At 40.9% G+C, this 27,582-nt stretch overlaps 1 protein-coding gene across 1 annotated transcript in view; it reads left to right on the forward strand.

Annotated features, from left to right (window-relative positions):
* The window catches only part of LOC146610707 (plexin-A1-like), a 280,809-nt gene that overhangs the window by 180,811 nt on the left and 72,416 nt on the right, over positions 1-27,582 (forward strand). The window contains exons 11-15 of the mRNA XM_085344897.1: positions 7,090-7,313; positions 19,020-19,171; positions 21,030-21,150; positions 21,332-21,468; positions 24,803-24,970. Of these exons, the coding sequence (XP_085201023.1) occupies positions 7,090-7,313; positions 19,020-19,171; positions 21,030-21,150; positions 21,332-21,468; positions 24,803-24,970 (802 nt within the window). The remainder of the gene's footprint in view (positions 1-7,089; positions 7,314-19,019; positions 19,172-21,029; positions 21,151-21,331; positions 21,469-24,802; positions 24,971-27,582) is intronic.

Here is a 27,582-nt window from a genome sequence, read left to right on the forward strand (position 1 = left end):
AATCTGCAATTTCATTTTTGACAGACCGTCAGGGAGAAAGGTGAAAGTGTACCAGTGGTTTGGCAAAACACTGTTCACGAATTAGGGATTTAAAAGAAGAAAAGAAGGGCAGAGGGAGTGATTGATGGATAGCGATGATAACAAACAAACATCCCAACGCAGAAATTAATAGGGATGGATGTTAGAGAGGAAGATAAACAAATGGAGAACGCAATAGGCAGAAGAAAGGATGAAGAGGAAGAGCGATGGGTGGATGACAGGTTGATAAATGCGCTACGTAATGGCGGGGTGTGGGTGTGGGGGTGTAGATGTGAGTAAAGGGATTGATAAAGAAAAACAGAAAGCGACATGGAGGGATGGGATTTATTATTTTTAATCGCTATTTGTGCATGAAGTGGAAAACAATTACCAATTCTAAATTCTTTATCAAGTGTAATATATTGGGTGGTAGAGGCTAATGATTTTAGACGTCCCATTACACAAGATAATAAAAGTCTTGCTCTCAAGTGTGTCATACAGTCTTTGGCTGCGGATGCACGTGCAGCCTCAGATGAACGAACCCTCTCTGCTGCTTTCTGTCTCGCGTTTTGTTTTCGCTCTTAAAAAACTGACACCCTTGCACATTTTAATCTGGCAGCCTTTGTGCTGTATCTGACCTCTTTTTGACAGATGTTAGACGTGCCATTCACTTTCAGATGGCTCGGAAATTAGCTGCATATTGGTCACGACCTAATTCTCCTGCCTGTGCCGTGTTTTTTTGTTTAAAATTTCCTCTTTTAAGGTTTTCCGCCTGTGCCGAGACATCCTCCTCGGGGATTAAACCTGCTGCGTTTGGCACGTGCGGCGCAATATTGTAGCTGTCGCGATGAACTAAATGATCGCATTTTTATCCAATCAGCTTGATGGAGTCATTGCTGTAATTTTTAACTGTAGATTTAATGACTTTTTAACTGTGAAGAGTGTCAAGGAAGCAATACAGACCCACATTTATCAGAGAATCTGCAGGTGCTGCTCTTTGAGCAATGAGCTACTCCATCAAATAATAAAGATTGTTAAGACATCCATATTCTGAAGAAACAATGTAATAATGACATTTGCTACCACTAACAGTCACTACAGCAATAAAATTAAGATGAGGTCTCAAACACAGTAGGAGTTTGGACCATATAGTATTAACCGATGTATGTTTATGCCAAATCTGACCTAAATTAACTGTACTGGTAATCACCAAAATAATTTGTTATGTTTGTATCGTGGTTAATCCACCAGTATGAGCACACTCTTTAACTGAAATTACATTTTGAATGCTAAAATATAATTACTGTTGTTATCCATGGATTTTCAAATTTCACCGTTTTACAACAAAGCGGGGAAAAAAATTGTAAAATAGTAAAGCACATTATTATTTTTTTTTAATTGCGATGCCAAATTACAGTTTTTTACTTCTATTCCTGAATGAAAAATTTAGTTTTAGTTGTTGAACACTATGCTTGATTAATTTCTTTTTTACTTCGCTGTGCCGGCTCAAATTTTGGGTATAAATTCAGATTATTTGCTTAATGACTTTTAGTTTTACACAAGTTTTTGACATTTTTAAGCATTGGACATGAGTTTTTTTTAGGAATTTACAGTAATATATGTATCCTAAAGGCTGATAGTAAATCCAGCATTGAATAGGTAACAGATAACACAAAACTCTGATGGTTCTGTGTTTGTGCAAGGCCACAGTGTTAGCATGTTTGTGTGTATTTAAGATTTGTCAAACTATCAACGTTTTGTGTTTGTGTTACCTGTTACCTTTGGGTATTCACCGCTGGAGTTGCATGATTTTGGGAAGGTTATAGGTGAAATATTTGATTGCGTGTGCTGCCTGACATTTGACTCTTAATGTATTGTAAATGTTTTTAAGCCACAATTATATAATTGCATAGATGCTAAAATGGATCTGGTATGCTTTTTGTTGTTTCTGTCATATACTAGTGCATTTGTATATTAATATGAATATTTGTATATTAATATGAAGTTTACTGGAAGTGAAAAGTGTGATGTGATCCAAGCAAGGTATTGAAGCAACAGGGAGGGCTGCAGCCTTCTTTCCAATAAAGTCTATTCAAGAACTTAGAAGAAGGTAGGAGTGCACTGAGGCTCCAACCAAGTACAGAAACATACTTTTCAGGAGATGGACATCGTTGTAAGGCCTTTTTTAATAATAATGCATACTTTATTGATCCCAGTGGGGAAAATACTCTCTCTGCATCTAACCCATTCACTGAAGAAGTGAGCAGCCACCAATCAGGCGCCTGGGGGGCAGTGTGTAGGGACAGTACCTTGCTCAGGGGTACATCAGGGTAGCCGTTTAGTGGATTCAAACCCTCGACTTTCCGATCATGGGGCGACCACACTACCTACTGAGCTATCCCTGCCCCATATTGATTGATCTTGGGAATTATTCGTATAACATATACTGTGATAATTGAAGCTACAGGATTTCTGATTGTCACAAGCCTGAATTTGATTAGTTATAAAGTAGACTACAGAATTTAGTGGGTTTTTTGTTTTTTTTTTACTTTTTGAATTAAATTACAAAACAATGAACTTCACCATGTTCTAATTGTTTCAGATGTGTTAGTACAGCATATGCTTACACTGGTAGATGCTCACGTGGATTTAAAGCCGGTTGGCTTTACATGAGCATGAGTTGAGGGGCTCTGGTAAAGCTCACTGTAACACAAAGATAATTAGAACTGTGCCTCATGCAAAGCAACTCTAGTTGAGTCTAAGAGTAAATGGACTGGTTATTATTTTTCAACTCTGCTTAACAGCTTTACACAGCGTCTCTCATTCACACAAGCACTTTTTTACCCCAAGGATACTTTGGCATGCAGACTGGAGCTGCCAGGGAACAAACCACTAACCTCCTGATTAGATGCCCTACTCTTCCTCCTGAGCCAGCCTCAGCCACCCACAGTAAAAAGATGATGCTGGAAATTAGTATGACAGATCCTCTCTTAGAAATATTGTTTTATTCCATTTTTTTTTTCTAGGCAGCTGTTGCTGTTTGGATTTGAAAGGCCTCGGTAATAAACTGTGGAGAGATTAAAATACTTGCAGGTTCTTTGGTACACAGTGTTTCTGTTGTCTTAAATCAAATCTGCTTGTGTGTTTCCTTTCACTGCATCATTCAGCAGTGGATGACAATGAAGAAGTCCAGCTTCACATAAACCAGCGTGTGCGGTTAAATTCAGTGGGTAACAAGGCCAGCGGGCAAGTAGCCGGATGGAGATCCCTAATGCAGTTAGCAAAAAGTCCATTTCTCGAAGGCTAAATTCTGTTTTCTGTCAGTCAAAAGACAAACTTTTAAAGATGATTAATATAATGTAATATAACTTCTTAGAGTGCTGCAGGGAGCTGGTGCTTTTTTTAGCCCTGGTTTACAGTTTTCAACTGAGGTCTATAGTGCAAAAAGCATGATCCACAACGCCACAGCAAGAGGAAGAAATACACAAGTTTGAAATCAACTAGAGTGGTGGGAAATATATACAATTATAGAAAGGACTGAAATGTAACATTGCTTTTACTATTTAAGGGTTAGAATCTCTGCTTTTGTTACATAATCCATTATTAGCTTTAATTCCCACATTTCCTCACAGCTCATGGTTGATTCTTTGAAAATAAACACTTCACAGGTGTAAGCTGTGAAGAATTTGGAGGGGGGAGGGGGTCATTTTTGCAAATTATGAACATAGCACATTTTTTCTCTTTTTTTTTTAACAAGTTTCTACAGGTTTAACCTGGAATAAAACTCATAATAGGGTTTCTGACATCCAATTATTCAGCTTTGACGATATGGCAAACATTATCCAGGTAACTCTTGTGAATCGGGCCCCAGGGACTGTGTGCCACAGCGAGTACTTTGCATAACACGGAGTGGCGTTTTTCTCCGAGAGTGTGAAATCCAAGGATCTGCGACGCGGTGTATATGTCAGTGTGAACTCGACACAAATGTTCCTGTTGTTGCGACTTCGAGGTGGTGGTGCCTGGCGAGAATCCGTGCAGGCAGGCATCCAAAGGTAGTGGTTTGCTCTTCAAACACAACACAAACATCAGCACGCTTCTTAAAAGCGTGCTTTCTAAATCCGTCCTCATTCATACAGTCTTCATAAAGGCGTTCTCCTCCTTTTTTTCCCTTCTTCTTCTCTCCATCCTCTAATAATCCCTCCCAGTTCCATCCCCGTCTCCCTCTTCCTGAATCAGAGCCGTGTCATTCGTCTGAGGCAGAGCCGCTCGGCGCCGGCCCAGATTTGCCCCGGTGTAAAGTGGAGATGTTAATGTTAATTAAATCATTCATTTGGTTCAGATTAATTAGCGTCGCGCTACTTTTAAGACGAGCCGTAGCTAATCAGATTAGGCCGAGCCGAGGGCCGAGGCGGGCAGATGGATATGGAAGAGGCTCGCTTTGAAGTCCGGCTGCTGTCTGTCTGACAGAGAGTAGAAGGCGGGAAGAGCTTGTTACATGTTCTCGTGCTCCCCCCCCCCCCCATCTCTGTTTTTCCACTTCATCTGTTTAACTGGTGTGACGGCAAACAAACCTGCCGGCAGGTTTTGACAATGTTGCAGCGACTGAGATAATTATGATGCTGATAAGCAGATGACAAAACAGAAGTAAAAGAAAACCAAAAAAACATTTCTGGTACGTTCAGCTGTCTTGTTTGCATGGACTCTCACACTCTCTGTTGAATAAGGTCTCTCTCTGTCTCTCATTTCCTCTCCCTTTTTTGGCTCGCTGTGTTCTCTCTGATTCTCTCGGCCTCGCGGGGCCCCACACCATCTTTAAATTCATAACAATCCTTGTTGCTGTTTTGTTAACAAGCACAGCTAAAATTTATCCTCCTCCCTGCTTCCTTTCATCTCCCTCTCCTCCAGCTTCTTAGGTGTTTGAGGTTTTAATTTATTTATTTATCTATTTATTTATTCAGTTTTACTTTTAATGACTTTTTTCCCCACTCTGCAGAGTTTGGGGAGGAATGTGTTGTTGTTTTTTTTAACACAACAAATTATCAATTCCCTATTGGCGTTTGAAGACATTACCTGTTGAATTAATTTCTGTGATATCCCTCTTGGTGGCTTGTTAATTTTTTTCCCTCCATTTATCTGCGGAAACAGTTATTTTCTCATCGGCACAGCCTCGGAGTGGTAATAATCACCTACTGAAGGTTTTAGGTGTTGTGTGGGTGATTAACATTCATTTATGCTGTTCCTTTGCTCTTTCTCTTCCTCATACACAGAAACTCCTGATTGCTTTTTTTTTTCTTGCCACTGCTGCTTTCTTTCAAATGAACAACTTAAAAAACTTTCTGTTCATCAAATATTTCATGAACATCATGCTGAATATAACGTTTCTCAAAATTTGAAACATGACAGATAGCCTGCTCAATAAGATAAATGTAGGGTCCTGGAATACATAAACGAAGCATTTATTTATTGTTTTTGGAAGTCTGCTGGAGTGCTTTCTCCTTAAATTAAAAAATTAGGTAAAGACTGCCTTTGCTAAATGAAAAATTTGGCAGTGGTTAGTTAGCTTAGCCTAGCATAAAAGCCTGTAAATCGGGCTGTGAGCTAGCTTGGCGCTAAAAGATATTTTTCTATTAATTTAAACAAGCTAAAATTGTTAGTCAATGTTTTTTGTTTTTTTTAGCCACATGGTGCAAATCACAAGTGTTACACACCGGCCTGGGGGGGGGGGGGGGCTGGAGTGCAACACAAGAAAAATAATAAAAAGTAGTAAATCACACAGCCACAGCTTTACAATGACTAGTCATTTTATTAACTTGACAGGTAGCGAGCATCAGGGTGGGCATGGCCAAAACAACAAACAAAATACACTGGAAATGAATCAGAACTAACTTGCCTATAGTGAATCAACCCGATTCGGGTTGATTCAAAAGTTTCGGGTAGAAGGTTGTAAAAGAAACGGCTTCCCACCCCTACAGCTACCATGTCCAGATACGACTCTCTAAACTGTTTTTACTGCAGCTCAGCTCTGTCACACGCCACAAGGGCCCCAAACGCGCAGCTCACTGGAAACAGGAAGTAGTAGGAGAGGCTGCCGGCCCAGTCAGGTCCCAATTTGTAGCTGGCCTCATTCCCTCTTCCAGTAACAGCACCACACAGCACCAATGACCTGGGTCATAACACAAGCAACTGTATGTTAAAAATAAAAAGGAGTTTTGGCAGTTTGCTGGTCTGGAGCATTGTGGTGTGCGTTACCATCAGCAATCATCTGAAAGAAGCAATTGTTGCTGCAGTCTGAAAAGGGTTATGCGTTCATTCATCAAACATTGTAAACATCCAAGAAAAATGTCCAAAATCCCAAATCCACCTCCCATGCAGTGCACAGCTCAGAGAAACTAAAAAAAAAAATATCTCAGACTATACAGGCCTTAGAATTTAGATTTTAATATCCAAGACAGCACAATTAGAAAAAGAACTAAAAGTCTAGCTTTTCTGGAGGGTTTCCAAGATAAAGACCATGTCACCATGGCTTAACTTTGCAAAATTGCATTTGAAAAAGCCAAAGGCCTTTTAGAACAACGTCCATTGGACAGGCGAGACCAAAGTGGAGATATTTGGCCTGAATACTCAAACACAGCACACCAGCACAAATAGCTCATACCCTCTGTCAAGCTCGGTGGTGTTCTGCAGCCACAGAACCTGGGCACCTTGCAGCTGCTGAGTTGACCATAAACCCTCTGTTCACAGTATTCTCGTGTCAGATGTTAAGCCATCTGTCTGACAGTTACACTTACCTAAAGTAGGTCATGCAACAGGATAATGATCTCAAACACATGAGCAAAAATGACAACAGAACATCATTTTCACACTGATTTTGGAAACGGGGTGACTAGCATGCCATTTGTGTAAACCTTTACATGCCATAGCCATAAATTAATTCCTACCAAGCAAAGGTAGCCATTATTATGACTGTTGTTCACCCCTTTGACCATAATTTTATCCTTCACAGCAACTGCTTTACAATAATGTTTGATTACAGCTCAAATCCTATTGCATATGTTTCTGTCTCTCCACCAGCTCACCTGTACAAGTGCAGGGCATTGCGGGACAGCTGTGGTATGTGCCTGAAGGCCAACCCCAGGTTTGAGTGCGGTTGGTGTGTTCAGGACAGGAAGTGTTCCCTCAGGCAGGAGTGCACCGGAGGAGGCAATTCCCACCTCCCCCTCCAGCTGGCAGAAGGTGGAGGGTGGATGCACGCCACATCTGGAAACAGCCGCTGCACCCACCCCAAGATCACCAAGGTAAGTAAGTGTGTCTGCCTGTTAAGGCTGCACACTTAAAAGTTGGTACCACCCACTGTGAACATGACCGGCTTTGAGATATACAGATAGTGTATGTGTGAGAGAGCATGCTAGGATACTTTCAGATGCTTGTACGGCTGTTCTGTGTGTAGCTGCTTTTTGACAGTTGTCACTTTGTACTTGACTGTGGAGTACTGGGTCATTTAGCATTTTGTAGTGTAGAATGTGAGAGTAAATGGCATCTATTACTCTACAGGTGTCTGATCCACTCTGTGTGAGTAACACACATAATTAAAAACATTCAGCCTTTTTTTTTTTGACACCCTCCCACACAAATGCATCAAAACTGAAATAAAATGCAACACACTCAGACTCATTGGTCACATTTTCTACAGTTAATGTGAAAAAGTTTCCAGGTTCATGGAAAGACAGGAATGAGCTTGGTGACCTTTCACATGAGTCTGAGTGTGCTCCAAATAACAGAAACATTTTTAATATAACTAACTAACAATGATGCTGCATTGGAAATTAATAGAAACCACCTCTGATGATTTTTTTCCTTAATAAAGAAGTGAGTTCTTTAAACTGGTTGAGTTGTGGTCTCGTATCACAGCACCTTAATTGAGGAGAATTTTAAGCGTGATAAAATGATTTAGCCCTCATTTTTGAATTTTCATTGTGTAGCAGTGTTTTAATGAATCTAATATATAAATAATACATTATAGCTTAAAAAGGACGCAAGTTTGTGTTTTTTAAATAATCTTTGAACTCACCTGTTTTTGCAGCTGTTTTTGGATTAAATGGACAAATTTGCTGCGTTTATTTTTTTTCAAAAAAGCTTGATTTTTCCGATTTTTCCGATCTGAATAAACAGATCTGACCAGTCAGACCGCTGCAATTTACAGGTGTGCTGTGGCTCAAGACATTCCCGTGCTAAATATACAATGATATGGCAATAGTAAAATAATACTAGTTTAGATACAGAGGTAGACGTCGCTCTGGGTCTCTGAAAGGATCTCTCCACTTCCTGAGATGTGGTCTCTCAGCACGTTCTCACTCCCGAGGCGTAATACAGTGACATTTTGTCAAGTCCCGCGGCGTTCCTGAGGAACGCGAAAGGTGACCGTCCACGTTCTTATGCCACACGCCGGGTTATGGGACTATGGGACATCTAGTTTTTTTCTTCTTTTCTAGAACTCTGATTTTTTTCTCAGAATTCTGTAAAAGAAGAAAAAAAAAAAGACGTTCCCACTTTTATTTCCAGTGGCCCTAATCCTCTTCTGTATTCATTCCAAGCAGTTTCCTGTTTCCTGATTTTTCTGATTTCGTAATATATGAACGTGTCAGGTGCCCAGAAGTGTAACATATCAACGGTTTGTCACTTAGCATAAAATGTTACGCTTTGGGAGTGAGAAAGTGTTGGGTCCCTGCCTCAAACTAATTTTTTCACCCTGTGTTTCTTGGGGATGATATTATTCAGAAAAAAAAAAACCCACAACGTTTTTGATGTGTGTATTTTGTGTTGTTTGCAACGCACTCGGTCTTTAATGATCTTCAATCCATTAGAATTACAAGTACTTATTTCACTTTTTTTTAAAATAAAGTTATAGAATTAAAGACAAAAGCTTCTGAGGGGAGGAACTGTGGAAACTACACTTTTGACTCATTGATGGTCATAATGCTTTTTGTCAAAGCAGCAGCAGAGAGATCTGTATTTTCTCACGTTATTTCCTGAGGTGTACAGTAGGCGAAAAAACATTTACTAAAACTTTTATCTTTCACTTGCTGTTTGAACTGAAATGTAACTCTGCTCTGAAGATAATTAAGTCCACTGATTCCACCGATGCAAATGTGAGACTTCAAAGTAAGTAAGGATAAGCACATGCAGTGCTGCACGAGACATCACTGGAAAGACAAAGGGTGAGAAGCCTCCAATGCCAACCAGCCGCAACCAGCGACAGCCAAAAGAAAGTCTTCTGATCGAAACTGCCTCCAAGTGATATACAGTTTCTAAAATCGCCTGCGAAGAAAAGCAGCGCGGCTTCTTTGAGCATAATCTTGTCAACTCGTGAAGACAGTCGTGTCACCTGTGGAGATCCAAGGCATGGCAAACTTTGATAGGCCGTTGCGTCAGCTCCCTTTGTTGAAGCCCCTGTGGTCACGAAAGCCCTACGTGTCCTGAACCCAGAATGAAAGCTGCTCCATTTTAATGTGTTGCTATTAAAACGCACACATGATGGGACCTTGCGCCTGCCCTTGGCACAGAAATGGTGTTATTACTCACTATTACATCAAACCGCTACTCCAGGAAGAGAGAGCGCGAGAGAGCCACGTAAAACTTTGTTTGGCTTTTCTATTTTTTTCTTTTTTTTCTTTTTTTAAACAGTCTTTTAGTTATGGTGCTTTTTGTATGCCGCTGTCGTTACATGTAGTATTGAGGAGGTCTGGTTAATATGCGTCTTATCTTTTAATTTTGACAAAAGTCATGAATTTTCTGTGCGAAACTCAAATGGCTATGAAGTACAAATGAAACTGGTGACACGTTCTTGATATCAGTTGTTAAATCTTTGTCCCCTAACTCATTATCATCCATTATCTATGTGCATATGTTTTCAGAGACGTGAGGCTTATTAAAGTCTCAGTTCGAGGAACGTTTCAGTTTTTATAGTATGATTCATTCACAACTCGGTCTGACTTTAATAGTAACAATTGGTGTGTTCAGACATCATTAGTGCTGTGTGGATGTATTCTTCCGTCTGTATTTGAGTCAGCCTGTTTGTGAATGCGGACGCGTACAGCATGTTTGTTTTATGTTGCCATAAATGTGAAGGAGAGGGTGTGTGAGTGATGTGTTTTCATATTATGGTAATGGTCCAGGTTGTGTGAAACAGACTAATGAATGTCTAACAAGATATAAAAGTAGAAACTTTTATATCTCGCTGTTATTTCTGTGACAAGGAAAGAGAGGGAGACAATATCAGATGTCTTTATTTCTCTTCACTCACACAAGCTTTCTGCCTGTAGCAGATATTACTTTTAACATGGGTGATAACTTTAGAGTCTCTGTTTTTTTTGTTTTGTTTTTTTTTCAGGTGTATCTGTTATTGTAATTCCTACTTCTGCTCAGTGAAAGTCATTTTGTTGACTTGAATAGTGTAATTAACACATTGGCAAAAAGTGGCTCACTAGCTAAACCGTGCAGTGTTGAATATATGACAGTTGATTGTTACATTTGTCAGTGAAAATAGGCTATGTGGACAGGCCGTTCTTACTTGAAGCTTCAATAAATAGAGGATTTAAGTTTTTGGTCATAATAATTTTAATGTCAAACAGGTTCATTGGTCTCTACTCAGTTCAATTCAGTTTTATTTATACAGCACCGAATCACAACAACATTTGCCTCAAGGCGCTTTATATTGTAGACCCTACAATAATACATACAGGGAGTGCAGAATTATTAGGCAAATGAGTATTTTGTCCACATCATCCTCTTCATGCATGTTGTCTTACTCCAAGCTGTATAGGCTCGAAAGCCTACTACCAATTAAGCATATTAGGTGATGTGCATCCCTGTAATGAGAAGGGGTGTGGTCTAATGACATCAACACCCTATATCAGGTGTGCATAATTATTAGGCAACGTCCTTTCCTTTGGCAAAATGGGTCAAAAGAAGGACTTGACAGGCTCAGAAAAGTCAAAAATAGTGAGATATCTTGCAGAGGGATGCAGCAGTCTCAAAATTGCAAAGCTTCTGAAGAGTGATCATCGAACAATCAAGCGTTTCATTCAAAATAGTCAACAGGGTCGCAAGAAGCGTGTGGAAAAACCAAGGCACAAAATAACTGCCCATGAACTGAGAAAAGTCAAGCGTGCAGCTGCCAAGATGCCACTTGCCACCAGTTTGGCCATATTTCAGAGCTGCAACATCACTGGAGTGCCCAAAAGCACAAGGTGTGCAATACTCAGAGACATGGCCAAGGTAAGAAAGGCTGAAAGACGACCACCACTGAACAAGACACACAAGCGGAAACGTCAAGACTGGGCCAAGAAATATCTCAAGACTGGTTTTTCTAAGGTTTTATGGACTGATGAAATGAGAGTGAGTCTTGATGGGCCAGATGGATGGGCCCGTGGCTGGATTGGTAAAGGGCAGAGAGCTCCAGTCCGACTCAGACGCCAGCAAGGTGGAGGTGGAGTACTGGTTTGGGCTGGTATCATCAAAGATGAGCTTGTGGGGCCTTTTCGGGTTGAGGATGGAGTCAAGCTCAACTCCCAGTCCTACTGCCAGTTTCTGGAAGACCCCTTCTTCAAGCAGTGGTACAGGAAGAAGTCTGCATCCTTCAAGAAAAACATGATTTTCATGCAGCACAATGCTCCATCACACGCGTCCAAGTACTCCACAGCGTGGCTGGCAAGAAAGGGTATAAAAGAAGAAAAACTAATGACATGGCCTCCTTGTTCACCTGATCTGAACCCCATTGAGAACCTGTGGTCCATCATCAAATGTGAGATTTACCAGGAGTGAAAACAGTACACCTCTCTGAACAGTGTCTGGGAGGCTGTGGTTGCTGCTGCACGCAATGTTGATGGTGAACAGATCAAAACACTGACAGAATCCATGGATGGCAGGCTTTTGAGTGTCCTTGCAAAGAAAGGTGGCTATATTGGTCGCTGATTTGTTTTTGTTTTGTTTTTGAATGTCAGAAATGTATATTTGTGAATGTGGAGATGTTATATTGGTTTCACTGGTAAAAATAAATAATTGAAATGGGTATATATTTGTTTTTTGTTAAGTTGCCTAATAATTATGCACAGTAATAGTCACCTGCACACACAGATATCCCCCTAAAATAGCTAAAACTAAAAACAAACTAAAAACTACTTCCAAAAACATTCAGCTTTAATATTAATGAGTTTTTTGGGTTCATTGAGAACATGGTTGTTGTTCAATAATACAATTATTCCTCAAAAATACAACTTGCCTAATAATTCTGCACTCCCTATACAGAGAAAAACCCAACAATCCCAAAGATGAGCAACGACTTTGGCAACAGTAGGAAGGACAAACTCCCTTTTAACAGAAAGAAACCTCCGGCACAACCAGGCTCGGGGGGGTGGGGCAGCCATCTGCTACAACCGGTTGGGGTGAGAGAAGGAAGACAGAACAAAAGACATGCTGTGGAAGTATGATTCAATGGAGAGAGGTCTATTAACACATAGTGATTGAGAAAGGTGACTGAAGAAGAAATGCTCAGTGCATCATGAGAATCCCCCGGCAGCCTACACCTATTGCAGCATAACTAAGGATAACACTATGACGTTTTTGTGATCACTGTCCTTTTATTTAGCTGTTTTCAGCCGGAGGTGACAAGAAAAAATACATTAATAACATCAAAGTCAAAGTAAACTTCTTATTGTCATCTCTGCTATATCCAGTGCAGCATATAGAGAGACGAGACGACAAGGCTCCGGTTACATCAGTGCAACAAAACCTAATAAATAGACATAAAGGAAGTAAGAAAATATATATTTTCTTTGCAATACAACATGAAGCTCATTAGATTAGAACAGTGATGGTCTGTGCAAAAAGCCGTGCTTAGCTCCGTCTCTTGTTTTCTCTTCTGGTCTGGCAAAATACTTTGTTGCATCTGTTTACATTCTCTTGCTGGAACTGCAAGATCTCAAAAAAGACAACAAGCATGGCCGGCATGACAGCATGTATTCTGCGATGTCCCAGATCACCGATGGGCGAGATTACACGGCAAACCCAATCTGATCCAATGACCCCGTAACAGTTAGTTAAGTCTAATCTTAAAATTAAGATTCGATTTTTGACTCAACAGTGGCTCAGTTTTGTATTTGTCGAGGTGGGAATTTCAAAAAATAGCCAAGATATTAAAGGGTTAAATTGGACACACAGCAAAAGCTGCGTTTTAAACTTTCAAAGCTTCACGAACTTCATGCAGTTGTGGGTTAAAAATAGGTTTTTATATGTTTGCATTTTAATGCCAAGCAGTTTCTTAGTGTCTGTGATTATAAACACTAATGTTGTCACACTGTCATTTTAAAATAACACTTTATTGTCGAAATCAGTCTTTCCAAACCAACACTGCTTTCACTATTTACGGCAGGTGTTTTGGTGCATCTTCATAGTACCACCAGGTAAGTGTTCAAAGTCTCTCAATATAAAGGTGATGCCCCTGAAAATAAAAGCCTTTTAATGTTATTGTGATCTGAATCTGAACACAATTCATATTCTCTTTGAAAGCGCTGAACAATGATAAATGTTTCAATAACATTTGTCTCAGACAGTTTAGTTAGCAGAACTCTCGAACCATTTTCTGACCACATAAATACCTTTCCCAGTTTCTATCTGCCCTTCCATGGCTCCCATGTGCTATTGGTTACCATTCAGTCCACAGCAGGATTGTGCCCGCAAATAAAATGTTTGTAGATGCCGGATGACAGACTACGAGGAAACCACTGCTGTAATACTGATGATTTGATGTGGCTACACTGTGGTTAGGCCTGTAATATAAAAGGTCACATCACCACAGAGTGATGCCCCAGTACTTTACCACCAAGTGATTCCCGCTCAGTGGTACTTAAAAGAAGTGGCCAAGCAAAAGAAGAAAAATGTGCAATAAGATTTAGTAGATTGTTTTCCATCCATGTTACAGTATATAATATGTTATATGACCAACAGTGCAATATAATGGTCTAATGCAATGGTTCTTTACTAGCTGTGATGCTTTTCATCATTGTCAAAACTCAAATTCCACATTCCCATTCAAAGCTGCCACTCAGAGTCAGAGAAAATTCAAACAGTATGAAACAATGTCAGACTGCATAATGGGGACATAGCAAAGCTGTTCAGATTGAATGTTAGACTATTAGCTGACCAACTCCAGCATTCAGTGGTTAGTGGTTAGAAGCTGGCAGACTCTATGTTTTAGTAGTATGCATCCTCTAGTGTTTGTGTTCCTCGATCTCAGTCAAACCTCAGTCTGGTTTCTCATGTGGAACAATTACATCTGCTAGTCTTTTGCAGTTATGACTTAAGGCTTGTGTGTTACAGCACAAATGTAGTTCTGTTATATCAGATTACTTTCTTAAAGAATCCAAAACGCCTGAGGTCCGTTTTCAACTTCGGGGTGTCTGTGCTTTACATAACCCAGGGACCGGTGGTTATGTGCCTCTGAATGTAGTCGTGTTGTGTCAAATCACTGCAAACATGAGTCCAAATCTGCCTGAGGTCCCATTTCCACACTGTGGCGTCTCTGCATGCCCAGAGGCTCACTGAGCACTGGTTATCATTTTATGTGTTGCCACACTTTTATACTTTCAAGATATTTTCAGAGCTTCCAATAGAAATTCATTCTTCCATGTCAGAGGAAATTTTTTATAAAAGTGGACAACTAAATAAATATAAGATCCACTGCATTCTTTCATTTATACTAGCTTAAAGGTATAGTACTCATATACATATCCTAATATAGTTCATCTGAGGCAAAACTCCTGAACTTACTGAAGTCTGTTCTATGAAGCACCTATGGTCCCAGTCACACAGCCGTAGAGACCAGTCGTGACCATCTGGCAACTACCAGTTGCTAGGGTAGAATCTCTTTTCCCAGAACGATTGGCAGGTGGTTACTGGCAATTGCTATGAATTAATGGCTAAAGCCCAATTCACTCAGGCTTAGAGACCAGACTCTAAGTGACTCCACGGGAAGTGCAACTTGCAACTGATTTCACCTAGCAACAACCAGCAACGACTTGCCAACCAGTTGGGGAATATAGTTTTCCCTAACAGCGAGACTTTCCCAGCTTGTCGCCAAACCCTCTCTAGGCCGGTGCGACAGAGGCCTATGGTAGAATATAAGTCATGGAACAATCGGTCCAATATTGGTCCACTGCTTTACATACAGCTGGTTATACCAGTTTCGTGGCTTTGTTGATGTTTTCCTTTCTGAGGAACTCATCAAGCTCAGTGTATGCAGATTCCCTAACACTCTCTCCTAACTCCAAGACGAGTTGGGTTAAAGTTTCACTTAAGTTCTCGTCACTATCAGTGCCTTTACTAATAAAGCTACACATGGAAACATAGAAACATATATACATATTAGCCTCTACAAGATACAGCTACACTATTGTGGTTGCAAATTGTTCAGAATTGGTGCATAAGCTGCTGTGATTTGCTCTATCTCTAACCCCCTCTGCGTCTCTTACTCAAGTCCGTACTCTAGTACTGTGAATGTCTGTCCACCTTCACTTTAGGTGTTATTACATATAAAAGCTGTATTTTAGAGGAATTCAGACAAACAGATAGAAAATTCTGGGGGAACACCACTTTCTTGGATACTATTAGTTAAAATTATGTTCCCATGCAAGGTTTTTGCCATGGCCATTATGACCATTATGTGTGTTTACGGTGTCATAGTATATGGCCCCATAGTCATCACTGGTCCCTTTCTGAATACCACCCCCACATAATGGTGGAAATCCCTTTAAAAGCACTCTTCTTTCTTTCTCTCTGTTGCTTCTCTGTCTGTGGCCCTGCCAGTGTTTATATCCCAGGGCTGGGTGGCTAGCTGATATTGTGTTTTGTGGTATCATAGCTCCATTCTTCCAAAACCATCTGAAGGCCCATTTCCACACCCCGGCATCTGTTGTCCATATCATACCCTGGAGCTTGATGGCTACTCACTCTGGTCAGTGTTTACCAGCTCTCGTGTTTGTGGTGCCGAGGCTCCGCTGGCGCCTGAGGTTCCAGCATGAGTAAGCTTCCAAATAGTAAGCAGCGAGAATATTCTCTTTCTTACTCCCTCAGTTTACTTTTTTTTTCTTTCTCGCAGCATGTAGAGGATCCATTTACAAACCCAAACATGCAATCATCCCGTTTCTGGTCATCATAAAGATGCATTCTGTCAATGCAATGTTTATTTCTCTAAAACACGGGATCTCAGTTGCAACAAATGTATGTTTTTTGGTGATGGTGTGTTTACGCATTGTGAATATGTGTCTTTATATTATAGAATAACACTGCCAATGGTATTGTGATTTTTCCTTTTGGTTCCAAAGTGTGGCTTGCCTGCTTATCTTTCATCTGTTAGCTTTAATTTAAAAGAGTCAATAGGTAATTAAATTAGCTTAAAAAAAAAGATGAAAGGCTTTTAAAATGTTGGGGGAAAGCCAGAATGTGATAAGTTAAAAATCATATGCAAAACTTTAAATGTTTCTAGTTAAAAAAAGAGTATGTCAGATTTTAAAACTAAGAGATCGACACAAGCAACACATGTTAAAGAAAGAAACGATTAAAGAAAAACGATTACAGGTCACCAGAGAACTTCAATCTATACATCTAAAAACCACAAACCAGGCGAGAAATTTGGGTGTAGTGATGGATGCAGACCTAAACTTAGAAAAACACATTAAGACAATAACAAAGTCAGCTTACTATCACCTCAAGAATATATCAAGGATAAAAGATCTGATGTCTCAACAGGACCTGGAAAAACTAGTCCATGCATTCATCTTTAGTAGGCTTGATTACTGTAACAGCATCTTTACAGGTCTACCTAAAAAATCAGTCAGACAACTACAGCTCATTCAGAACTCTGCTGCTCGAGTCCTCACTAAGACCAAAAAAGTGGACCACATCAGTCCAGCTCTGAGGTCTTTACACTGGCTGCCTGTCCGTCAGAGGATAGACTTTAAAGTTCTGATGCTGGCCTATAAAGCTCTGAATGGTTTAGGACCAAAATACATCAATGACCTCCTGACCCAGTATGAACCATCCAGATCCCTCAGGTCATCTGGATCCGGTCTTTTATCAGTTCCCAGAGTCAGAACCAGACACGGAGAAGCTGCATTCAGCTTTTATGCTCCTTATATCTGGAACAAACTCCCAGAAAGCCTCAGATCAGCTGAAACACTCAGTTTATTTAAATCCAGGTTGAAGACTCACCTGTTCTCAGCTGCATTTGAATAAAGCACCAAATCCACACTTTAAGCTTAAATTTCAAAACTTACATTTAACTACTGATTTTATCTACTGTTCTGATTTTATCTGTTTTGATTTTATATACTGTTGTTTGTTTGTTTGTTTGTTTGTTTGTTAATTAGTTAGTTAGTTTATTTGCTAGTTTATCATGCTTTTTATTTGTTCTTGTTTCTAATGTCTCTGTAAAGCACTTTGAATCACCTTGTTGTTGAATTGTGCTATACAAATAAACTTGCCTTGCCTTGCCTTGCCTTGCCTTAAAAAGCTGCATCATCTCATTTAACAGCTATATGTACGTTTTTGGGAACTGTGGACACCAACCGTGGTAGTTTTAGACATGGAATGTATTTTTATATTCTTTCTTTGTGTAGGACATCAGCTCAGCTGCTCAACAGTTCAGTGCGCCCCATGTTTTATTTTTTTTTATTTCATAATATGGAATGGATTTTATGCGGTGACAGGTCACAGGCACACAGGTTTGGCAGCGTCTTCATGAAATAACCCAGGCGTTTCCTGAACGAGATGTCTGGATGACAACATGTATTTTTTCAAATCGTGTAAATGTTGTGGAGCCCTCATGTTTACACTAATGCATTGCTATACCACAGAAATTTCACTTTTGAGTGGAAGATGACCACAGGCCAGTTTGATGACCACATTACCTCAGTCCATATTAAACAAGAAGCGTTCCAGGACTGCAGACCACTGCTAAGGCAACTCACTCTCTGGGTGTTGTTTAATGCAAGCCCTGAACAATTTAGTAACATTAACTGTACAGAATGTGAAAGAATTCCCTGCATCAATAATTAGAATGCTACCTTTGAGCAAGGCATTTAAACTCCAGCTGTTCTGCCTTTGATTTTCATTTGCTGATTTTTTTCTTTCTTTCTGAAGAACGGTGCGAGAAAGGATTTAGATCTCAGTTGATTTGCTCCATGTAAACATTTAGAATTAAATCTTAAATGTCTGGGAAGACAAATTGTTCATCCCCCACGCTGCTAAAATCTCCATTTGTCAAGGTCTGCTGTCGGCTACTGTATGTAGTATAATAATGCCGTGCAGCCATGACGTACCCTGAGTTTGCTTTTCCACACCGCGCTATGTGCTCAGCCAAGCACTGCAGGAGAACTGGGCAATGGACAGATTACACATAATTACCTCGTGATGCTTGTTAGGGATTAGGTTTGCGTGTGCGTGTCTGCTACTGATGTGTGTGAGTGTGTGTGTCGGTGACAACTGCCGTCCATCAGTCACCATATTTGTTTTGTCACACCACACCTGTCCCCGTTACGCGCCATAATCTGGCTAGATAAATCACATTACGGTTCGTCTATGCGACTGAGCGTTACACTGCCGCAGCCCCGTGGACGCAGCCAAGCAGCCATAATAAGTTTCAATTAAGCAGAGATGATGCTGGTTTGCTTCTGTATACCGGTGTTTATGGGTTTTATGCCCTCTATTTAACAAATTTTCTGTGCTTTTCAAAGCCAAAAGGGTGATTCTTCTTCATCAAAACTAAATCCACAGATGTGGATGACTCAGTTTAAAGTGTGCACATATTTGTGGGGGAGTTTTTCATATCCACTTATGCCCTGATGTTGTCTTAGAGGACCATTTTAGGGACAAATGTAGAATAGAGAGAAACAAAAAAAGAATCACTTCATCCTTTCTGATATCTGTCCCCCATGGTCTTGTCTGTGCAGTTATTCCCTGAGACGGGGCCTCGACAAGGCGGAACCAGGGTGACCATCTGGGGGGAAAACCTGGGTCTGCAATTCAGAGACATCCAGACGGGCGTCAAATTGGGGAAGGTGCCCTGTGTTCCCGTTGAAGACGAGTACGTGAGTGCCGAAAGGTAAGTTGAGAGGCAGAATGCACACACACGGTAACCATGCATGCGCAATCAGACAAAAATAGGTGTAAAAAGGCATACATGTACAATATATTGCCAAAAGTATTCATGACCATAGTGTAAAATCAAGCACCAGGCATGCAGACTGCTTCTACAAACATGTGTGAAAGAATGGGTCGCTCTCAGGAGCTCAGTGAGCTCCAGCGTAGTACCATGAGGGGACGGCACCTGTGCAACAAGTCCAATCGTCAAATTTCTTCATTACTAACATATTCCAGCTGTTAGTGGTGGTGGATGTGACTGAGAATGACAGCAACTTAGCCACGTGCTAGGTCAGGTAAAATCACAGAACAGAGGCAGCAGATGCTGAGGAATGGAAGTCGCAAACTTTCTGCAGAGTCAATCACTATAGACCTCCAAACTTCATGTGGCCTTCAGATCAGCTCAGGAACAGCGCACACAGAGCTTCATGGAGTGGGTTTCCGGGGCTGTGCAGCAAGCAAAGCATCAGATGCAGTGGTGTAAAGCACGGCACCACTGAACTCTAGAGCACTGGCGACATGATGAATCACGCTTCTCTGTCTGGCAATCTGATGGATGATTCTGGGTTTGGTGGATGCCAGGAGAACAGTACTTGTCTGACTGCATTGTAGCAAGTGTAGAGTTTGATGGAAGGGGGGTTAGATTATGATGTGGGTTTGTTTTTCAGGAGTTAGGCTCTTCTCCTTAGTTCCAGTGAAAGGAACGCTTCATGCTTCAGCATACCAAGACATTTTGGACAATTTGATGCTCCCAACTTTGTGAGAACAGTTTGGGGATGGCCCTTTCTTGTTCCGACGTGACTGCTGCCAGCGCAAAAAGCAAAGGCCATAAAAACATGGATGAGCGAGTTTAGTGTGGAAGAACGTGACTGGCCTGCACAGACTCCTGACCTCAACTCAATGTAACATTTTTGGGATAAATTAGAGCGGAGACTGCAAGCCTTCCCAGACAACACAAAGCTGCTATAGCTGCAAATAGTGGGACAACATCATATTAAACCCTGTGGATTAAGAATGGAATGTAGCTCAAGTTCATATGTGTGCGAAAGCAGACCAGTGAATACTTTTGGCAATATAGTGCATCTAAGCTCACAAAGCCTACAAAGACAGATCAATACATTTGCAGCATGCGGATGACCTAAATGCCTCTCTCACAGAATCAAACATAATTCCAAGGACACGCACAAAGAGGAAGCTGCAGCTTGTGCCTCTCTGATCCTGCCCAATCAAAGGACAGGAAAAAATGTCAACCAGAACACGTTTGTGTATAGGTGCATCCGCGTTCAGCAGCTGAAAAGATAGTGACATCAGGCTTTCTTTTTTTGTGCGTTTGTAAATTCCATCTGTCGTTCCTCTCCATTACTCTCTACATATGCTTTTTCCTTTATTTTTCTCATCCCTCTATACTGACATTTACTCCTCTGCAGGGTCCTACACGGCTGAGGAATTGAGTTCACGCAGATCAAACAGTCTCTCTGAAGTGCAGTTAGTTGGGAAATGATGCATGTTGAGATAGAGGGCATCTCTATTCAAATATTACACACACATCAGTTATTCTACATATTATTCCTGACATCTCTGCACCACTCCCTAGTCAGATACATTTTTCCCTTTTTTTTTTTTTTTTACTGTCTTTCACCACTCCTGAACTGTAGATTGAGATCTATTGTCTGAAGCATTTTGGTGTCTGCATAAAGCCTACTGTGACCACGTGACTGACCATTCACTTGTTTTTGCACTGCACTGCACTACATACTGTAAATATGTGACAAAATGAGGAATAAAGAAGCATCTGCTTCAACTTCTCTCTCTGTGAACAGAATAGTGTGTCTGCTGAACGACGCAACCGGCTACAGGGTCCAAGAGGCTCAGGTGGAGGTGTGTGTGAGAGACTGCGTCAACGACTACAGAGCCCTGTCGCCGCGGCCGTTCACCTTTGTGGTAAGGATCCCGGCGAGGAGACTTCAATAACTCTTGTGTTATCTTAGCCGCTCCACGAGGGCCGTGACAAGTTAAGAGACGCTCCCACTGCTGAAACACAATTACATAGTGGACTAAATCATAACTAAGTTGATAAAAACTAGAATATTTATATAGATTTTTTTCCCTCTCTTCTTTGCAGACTCCCTTTTTCACACGTATCCAGCCGTCCCAGGGGCCCATTTCAGGGGGAACTCGTGTCACCATCGAGGGGAGCTACCTCAATGCGGGCAGCTACGTGTCTGTCAGCATAGGACCGCTGCCATGCCAGTTCAAAAAGTAAGACTCCTTTTTTTATTGTTGCTATAAATTTAAAATGTATTAAACTAACCCCCTAAGGAAAACTGAGTGATGCTTAACGTGGTAAAAATAAATTTACACTCAGAGCTGAAAATGCTGAGGATGATGGGAAAAACAAACAGATCAAGCTTAAAGGAAATATGTGCATAAATAAGGATTCTCTGTCTGAAGATTGGTTTTGTGGTGTATTGCAAAAGAAAAAAATAGCATTATCATAAAGATATTACATGCACGTGCAAACATGTAACCAGTATGTCAGACTGGGTTTATTTCTGTGTGTGTGTGTGTCTGTTGTATTAAGCGTGTGTGCATGCTTGTTGCTCGCAGACACTCAGCACCTCTTTGTCTGCTCTCACGCAGGCTTTCCTTAATCTACTGCATGGAGAGAAAAAAAAAAACATCCAAACTATCACCACAGTTGCTTGCATGTCAAATGTATGGATTAGCCTCAAATAGCTAATCTCTATTGAAGCGAGCGTACGCTAGCTTTGATGTCACACCAGTCGTTTCCGTCCTCACGGTAATCCCGCAGACTCCACTTCACCGCGACTGTTTGCTCACCTCAACTCTGTCTTTATCTGTCACACCCTAACTGTGGGACCGTGTTTGTGGCATCTTGTGAAGATTGCTGGGGCATGGGTTCTTTCTGAATGGGGTTGCTATGGTTACAGGCTGGGGGACTCAGGAGACTGGATATCGTAGATTCTCTATCCTTTTTTTTTCTTTCCTCATACTCTCTCTCCCTGTGTGGCTGCTGAGATATAAAGAGGCACAATAGATTCTGCAACACCAAACTGAAGTGCGCTCACATACTTTCTTATACACATGTACTGTACTGTACAAAAGCAGCCACCGCTTAACTGTGCTAAATACATATTAGATAATGTATCTACTGAGGACTGCACGAGGCTGCAATCCAAAATGTTATTTTGGCTTTAAAATAATATTTTGGATTGTAGTGTTTGTCATTGGTACTATTGATTGTTGAGATAATTTTTTAAATGTAAAAAAAGTAGGTGCTTTAGTTAGTCTTAAACATAATAATAATCATAATCTACTAATAATCTAGTAATAATAATCTAAATCTGGGTGTATCATCTGGATGAGGGAGGTGGTTGATCAGATTGCACCCAAGTACAAGTGCAGTCCACACAGAAGGAAGGAAAAAATCCCCCCCCGAATGGAGGCATTATCTGTGCTATCGTTTCCCTTGTCGCTTGAAGTCAACTGCACTTCCGCGAGCCACAAGATCTGATCGTATTTCCAACAGGACTAAAATAAAGCAGTGTAAATACCAAGGGTAAGGACTCAGAGTTGTTGCAGTTACCTAAATGCTGTCTTCAGACAGTCTGTATATAAAAGATGGACATACATAACATCACCGAATTTTGTAGTCATGTAGACAGTTTGAAACGTCAGTTGTAGTTTTTTGGGGGGGTTTAAATGACAAATGAGAATATTTAACGGCTCGGTCATATTAAAGTAAAAATAGGACAGCATCCTTCTTCTGACTATGAATATCAAATCTCACTTTCAGCTATTTATTTTGTCATGCCAACAACCATACCAACATTTTGGCCTTCTTGTTATGCTTTCATGAAGGTACATGTTTGCTGGCATGACAAAGTAAATTGGGGAAACTAAGAAGTTTTGTGCTACTGCTGCTTATTGACTTGGATAATTGACCCTGGAGTTTTGGTGTGGCACTACCGATAAATGTACCGGGAAGGCAGGTCCTTTTAAGACACTGGACTAAGAAAAATCCTTTGTTGCCTGGTAATTGCATTGATTTCTTTTTTTTATTCTGATTTTTTTTTCATTTGGCGATTGACTGCAAGTAGCTGCGGCAACCAGCTGATCAGCTGAGTGTGCAACACCTTTAACAGCACCTGACTGCGAGTGCTCATAGATCTGGTCCCAGTCTTTGGAGCAGCTGTTCTAAGTTAACAAGAACACAAGTTCATTGCACAAGTTTGGAATAATTTTGTTTACAGCCACTGCTTATCCTTTAGTGTAAATGTATCATAAATAAGAGGGTGGAGTGCTAAGTTAGCTAATGTTAGCAAGCTACATACAGAACATATGAATAAAACACTACAATTAGACATACTACAAAGTTTTCGACTGGGCTGTTAAAATAATAGACCACATCCTATGCCATGTTATTAGTTAAATAACTGCTCCAACAATACAAACACCTCAGATTAAGTGAGGTGAGGCCTAGCAGACAGTTAGCAGCTATAGCCTGACTCTTTCAGCAACCACTTATAACTCAGCCTGCCCACTCAGTCTGTTATTTGTATTAAAGTATAACTTTAATACCACCCCCACCAACCATGCAGTCTTTAGCAAATCAGCTAAAGAGACAAAGATTTTTATTCTATCCAGACTGTAGTTATTTAATTTCTGCTGTTAAGTTAGGCATTTTTGTAATGTGACTCTATGTGGATTGACCTGCTTTTTGAGCTTTTCTCAAGTGGCCATTCTCAAAGGAGCTGTCGTTTTTGACACTTAAGTGTTAGCTTTTTTTTTTTAGCCCTGTAGGTTGCCACTTGATAGACTGACATAACGGTCTTTAATCCCAGTTGTGTAAGTGGCGACAGATAGTTCCAACTATACATTTGCTCTGTCTTGGCCTCACACATACAAGCTCAAGTTGTGAACTCTGATTCGTATGTTCCAGGAGGCCCTCAAGCTGATCAAACAGCAGGACTTGGCTTGAAGTGCTCTAGTTATAAGCAGAATGATCTAATCAGGCAGTTTACAAGATGAGTTAAAGAGCATGAGATTAATTGGCTTCACAGGACAGACATTGGTAATTACAAGAAAAAGTCATTTAATATGTCATCTCTTCTGCTCGAACCTCGGTATGAAATAAATGTCCTGGCACAAGAAAGAAATCATTGCCTCTTCATTATTACAATTCTTTATTCTATAATTCTGAGTGATTAGGCACTTCTAGCTGCTTGCTAGGGTGCTGCTAAGATTTTTCCTCTGTTAGATGTGAATACTTTCCTTCTCAAACCTAATTTTACTTCTCTTTTATTCCCTCTATATGTGTTCTTGTCCAATAATTCTTTATTAATTAGAAAATTCCTGCAATCGGAAACTTTATTCTGTCAGAAGAAGGGTTGCTACCTTTTCTGGTGAAATAGGTTTTATCTTTTCAGAGCCTGGCAAATGGAAATGTGAAAATACAGCCCTTGATTTGAGCATGTTAACATTAGTTATATAATTTGCTCTCTACTTTGCTGAGACTTGTCCTTGGGCTGGAATCGATTTCCGTCAGCTTTTCCTCCTTCTGTCTGTCCAGGAGGAATGCCCGTGAGATAGTATGCGTTACACCAGCTGGACTGGCCTCGGGCAGTGCCCCAGTCTTGGTGGACATCGATGACGCAGAGCTCAGAAACCCAGAAGTCAAGTTTAACTACACAGAAGACCCCACTGTTCTGAAGATTGAACCTGACTGGAGCATTGCCAGGTAAGCTAATGTGTTGTGTTTGTAAGTTTACAATTTGAGTAAGCAGCATTTTTTTTTTTCAAGGGATAGAAACAAAGATGTTGCTCCTAGAATATATCCAAGTGGTTCTGAAGAGGTCCTGTGGGGACATTAATAATAATCAATCAATCAATCAATCAATCAATCAATCTTTATTTATAAAGCACTTTTCATACAAAAAAAAAAAAGTAGCACAAAGTGCTTTACATAGTTAAAAGCAGCCCACCCCACCCTCCAACTCACTCCCCACACTCTCATTAACATAAATGATGTGAATACACACATATCCCCCCCCCCCCCCACACACACACACATACACACACGCGTACACTTAAAGAGTAAAAATTGGGCTGGGCTCGCATGAGCCAAGTGATGAAACACTATAACAGGGAGCCGTCTGCACCGGGAGCCGGTCACAGCTCACAAAACTGAACCTAAATATTTTTTCATGCTGGAATTTTGTCTAGTTCAGATCCCGAATAAATGTTGGCTGGATAATCTCAGCAGCTAGCAGCTGAAAGAAATTACAGTCTAGCTTTTTGCACTACTCCTGTGCTCCAGAAGCATCGCGCTGGCAAATTCGAGGAAGTGTTCTCGAAGCAGTCGGAGCAGAGTTAAATGCAGGATGAGAGCTCTGACAGCTAGTTTAGATGGAGGTAAATTGACAGTGCCTCCGGAGGTTTTTCATCTGGCTCGAGTGAGGCGTTTTCAGCAGAGGAAATGAGCAGCAGCAGAGGCGGCGGCAGCACGGTTTATCTAAAAACAGAAGAGTTTAAGCTCATCGTGTAAAGCGGGTCATTAATGGCTTGATTTTGATTGGTTGATTGAAGTGGCATCTAATACTGATCTGCTAACGATGAGTGAGAAGTAATGCAAACGATGCGCAGATTTCCACAGCCTTTCACACAGCGGCTAAATAAATAAACACTCTGCTCCACTACTCGGCACTGAACATGACAGCAGCATCACTGGGGAAGACGCACACAAGCAAACCATTTCACATTAAAGTAGATTTACTGTCAAACGGGGCAGACACATGCACTTATTGGGCTTTATGATGGATACTTAGGCTACTAGAAACAACTCACTCTCACCCTTGTGGTTTTTCTGGAGCTCCATTACAGCTAAGTAGGGCTGCCACAAATGATTATTTTGATAGTCGACTAGTCACCGATTATTTTTGCGATTAGTCGACTAATCAGATCATGCATCCATTGGACGTACAGCGTACAGCTTATTGCACCAGCAGGCATCTGCTCTTATATAACTATCATTAGCTTACAGCTTTAAGATTTTAAGGTATGTGCTAACTAAAAATAAAGACAAGATGATAGTTTATTAAATTTTAATGAAATTTGTAGATTGTTTCGGTGAAGTTTAATAAACTCCTTGCTATCTAAAATATAACAGGACACCGGAGTATATTCTCGAGCATCTCACACTTCTGATAGTGTCTTTTGTTTGGATCTTACAAAGCTTCAAACGACGCGTCGACTATTAAATCGGTCGTCGACGATTTTGATAGTCGACGTAATCGTGACTAGTCGACTAATCGTGGCAGCCCTACAGCTAAGATTTATTCCTCTGTGGGAGGTTGTTTGAGTTTGGTGTTACTTGGACTAATCGCAGGTTTTTAATCCTATGTGGGAAGCATATTGTGCCGATTTTTATCGCCAGCCGAAATACACACTGATGAATGGCTCCTACTGGGTTTTTGTGCGGTTTAACTCTGAGAGCTGTGTGGTTAAAACCAGTCAGTTAAAAATAACCTGTTGTTTGGCTGTGGTTAAACTTTATAAGGTAGTACTTTATTTCCTTTCACATATCCTGTCAAAGCCCTGTTCCTTTATGTCCAGAGCAACATTTTCTCATTCTCTTTGATTGAAATTCATTTTGATATTTAAATAGGCAGCAGTGATGCCTTTTTTCTTTTTTTACCCCTTGTTTTTTTTTACCTGTTCTTGCCTCTTGCTCCTTCTGTGCTCCTCCCTTCCCTGTTGTTACTCATCAGCAGATTGTAGGAGATAGATGCAGAGCTTGTTAGAGAAAAGTGTTGATGAATCCTGCCCAGTTCCCTTTTGCCCAGTAGGGCCAGCCAAGGAAGCAGCTGAGGCCCAATCACTGCCCTTCCCACCCACTGCGAGGGTGCCTCTGTGAATGTGTGTGTAAAAGCTCAAAACGGGGGTTCTACTTCAGCAAGCTCACTCAGGAGTGATGATCCCACGCAAACAAGAGGCGTGCGCGCACACATACACACAGACGCCCCGCTGATTCCCAGAGTCCCTGATGTTTGGCCCCAGATCCCTCCTCCATCTGGTTCAGAAAACCAGAAAACAACTCATGCTCCTCGGAAACAGCAAGCAAACTGCGATAGACAAAAGTGCGTGTGGCGCTTCCAACCAGTAGGAGCTTTAATTTGAATGATGAATTTCAGCCAGCGATCGGCATCACGTGTCGCTTTAGGTAGAAAGTAAAAAGAACCAGTAAGATGTGATAGTATATCTGTTCGTATCTGCCTTATTGTCTGCCTTTGTGCGGCTACATGCATGCCTGGGGAGCATTATCATTGTGCTTGGAAGATGATAGCGAGAGTG

The sequence above is a fragment of the Diplotaxodon limnothrissa genome, linkage group LG20 (assembly GCF_057381915.1).
Source record: "Diplotaxodon limnothrissa isolate DT_005_m linkage group LG20, D_limnothrissa_male_GT1.1, whole genome shotgun sequence".
Lineage (NCBI taxonomy): Eukaryota > Metazoa > Chordata > Actinopteri > Cichliformes > Cichlidae > Diplotaxodon > Diplotaxodon limnothrissa.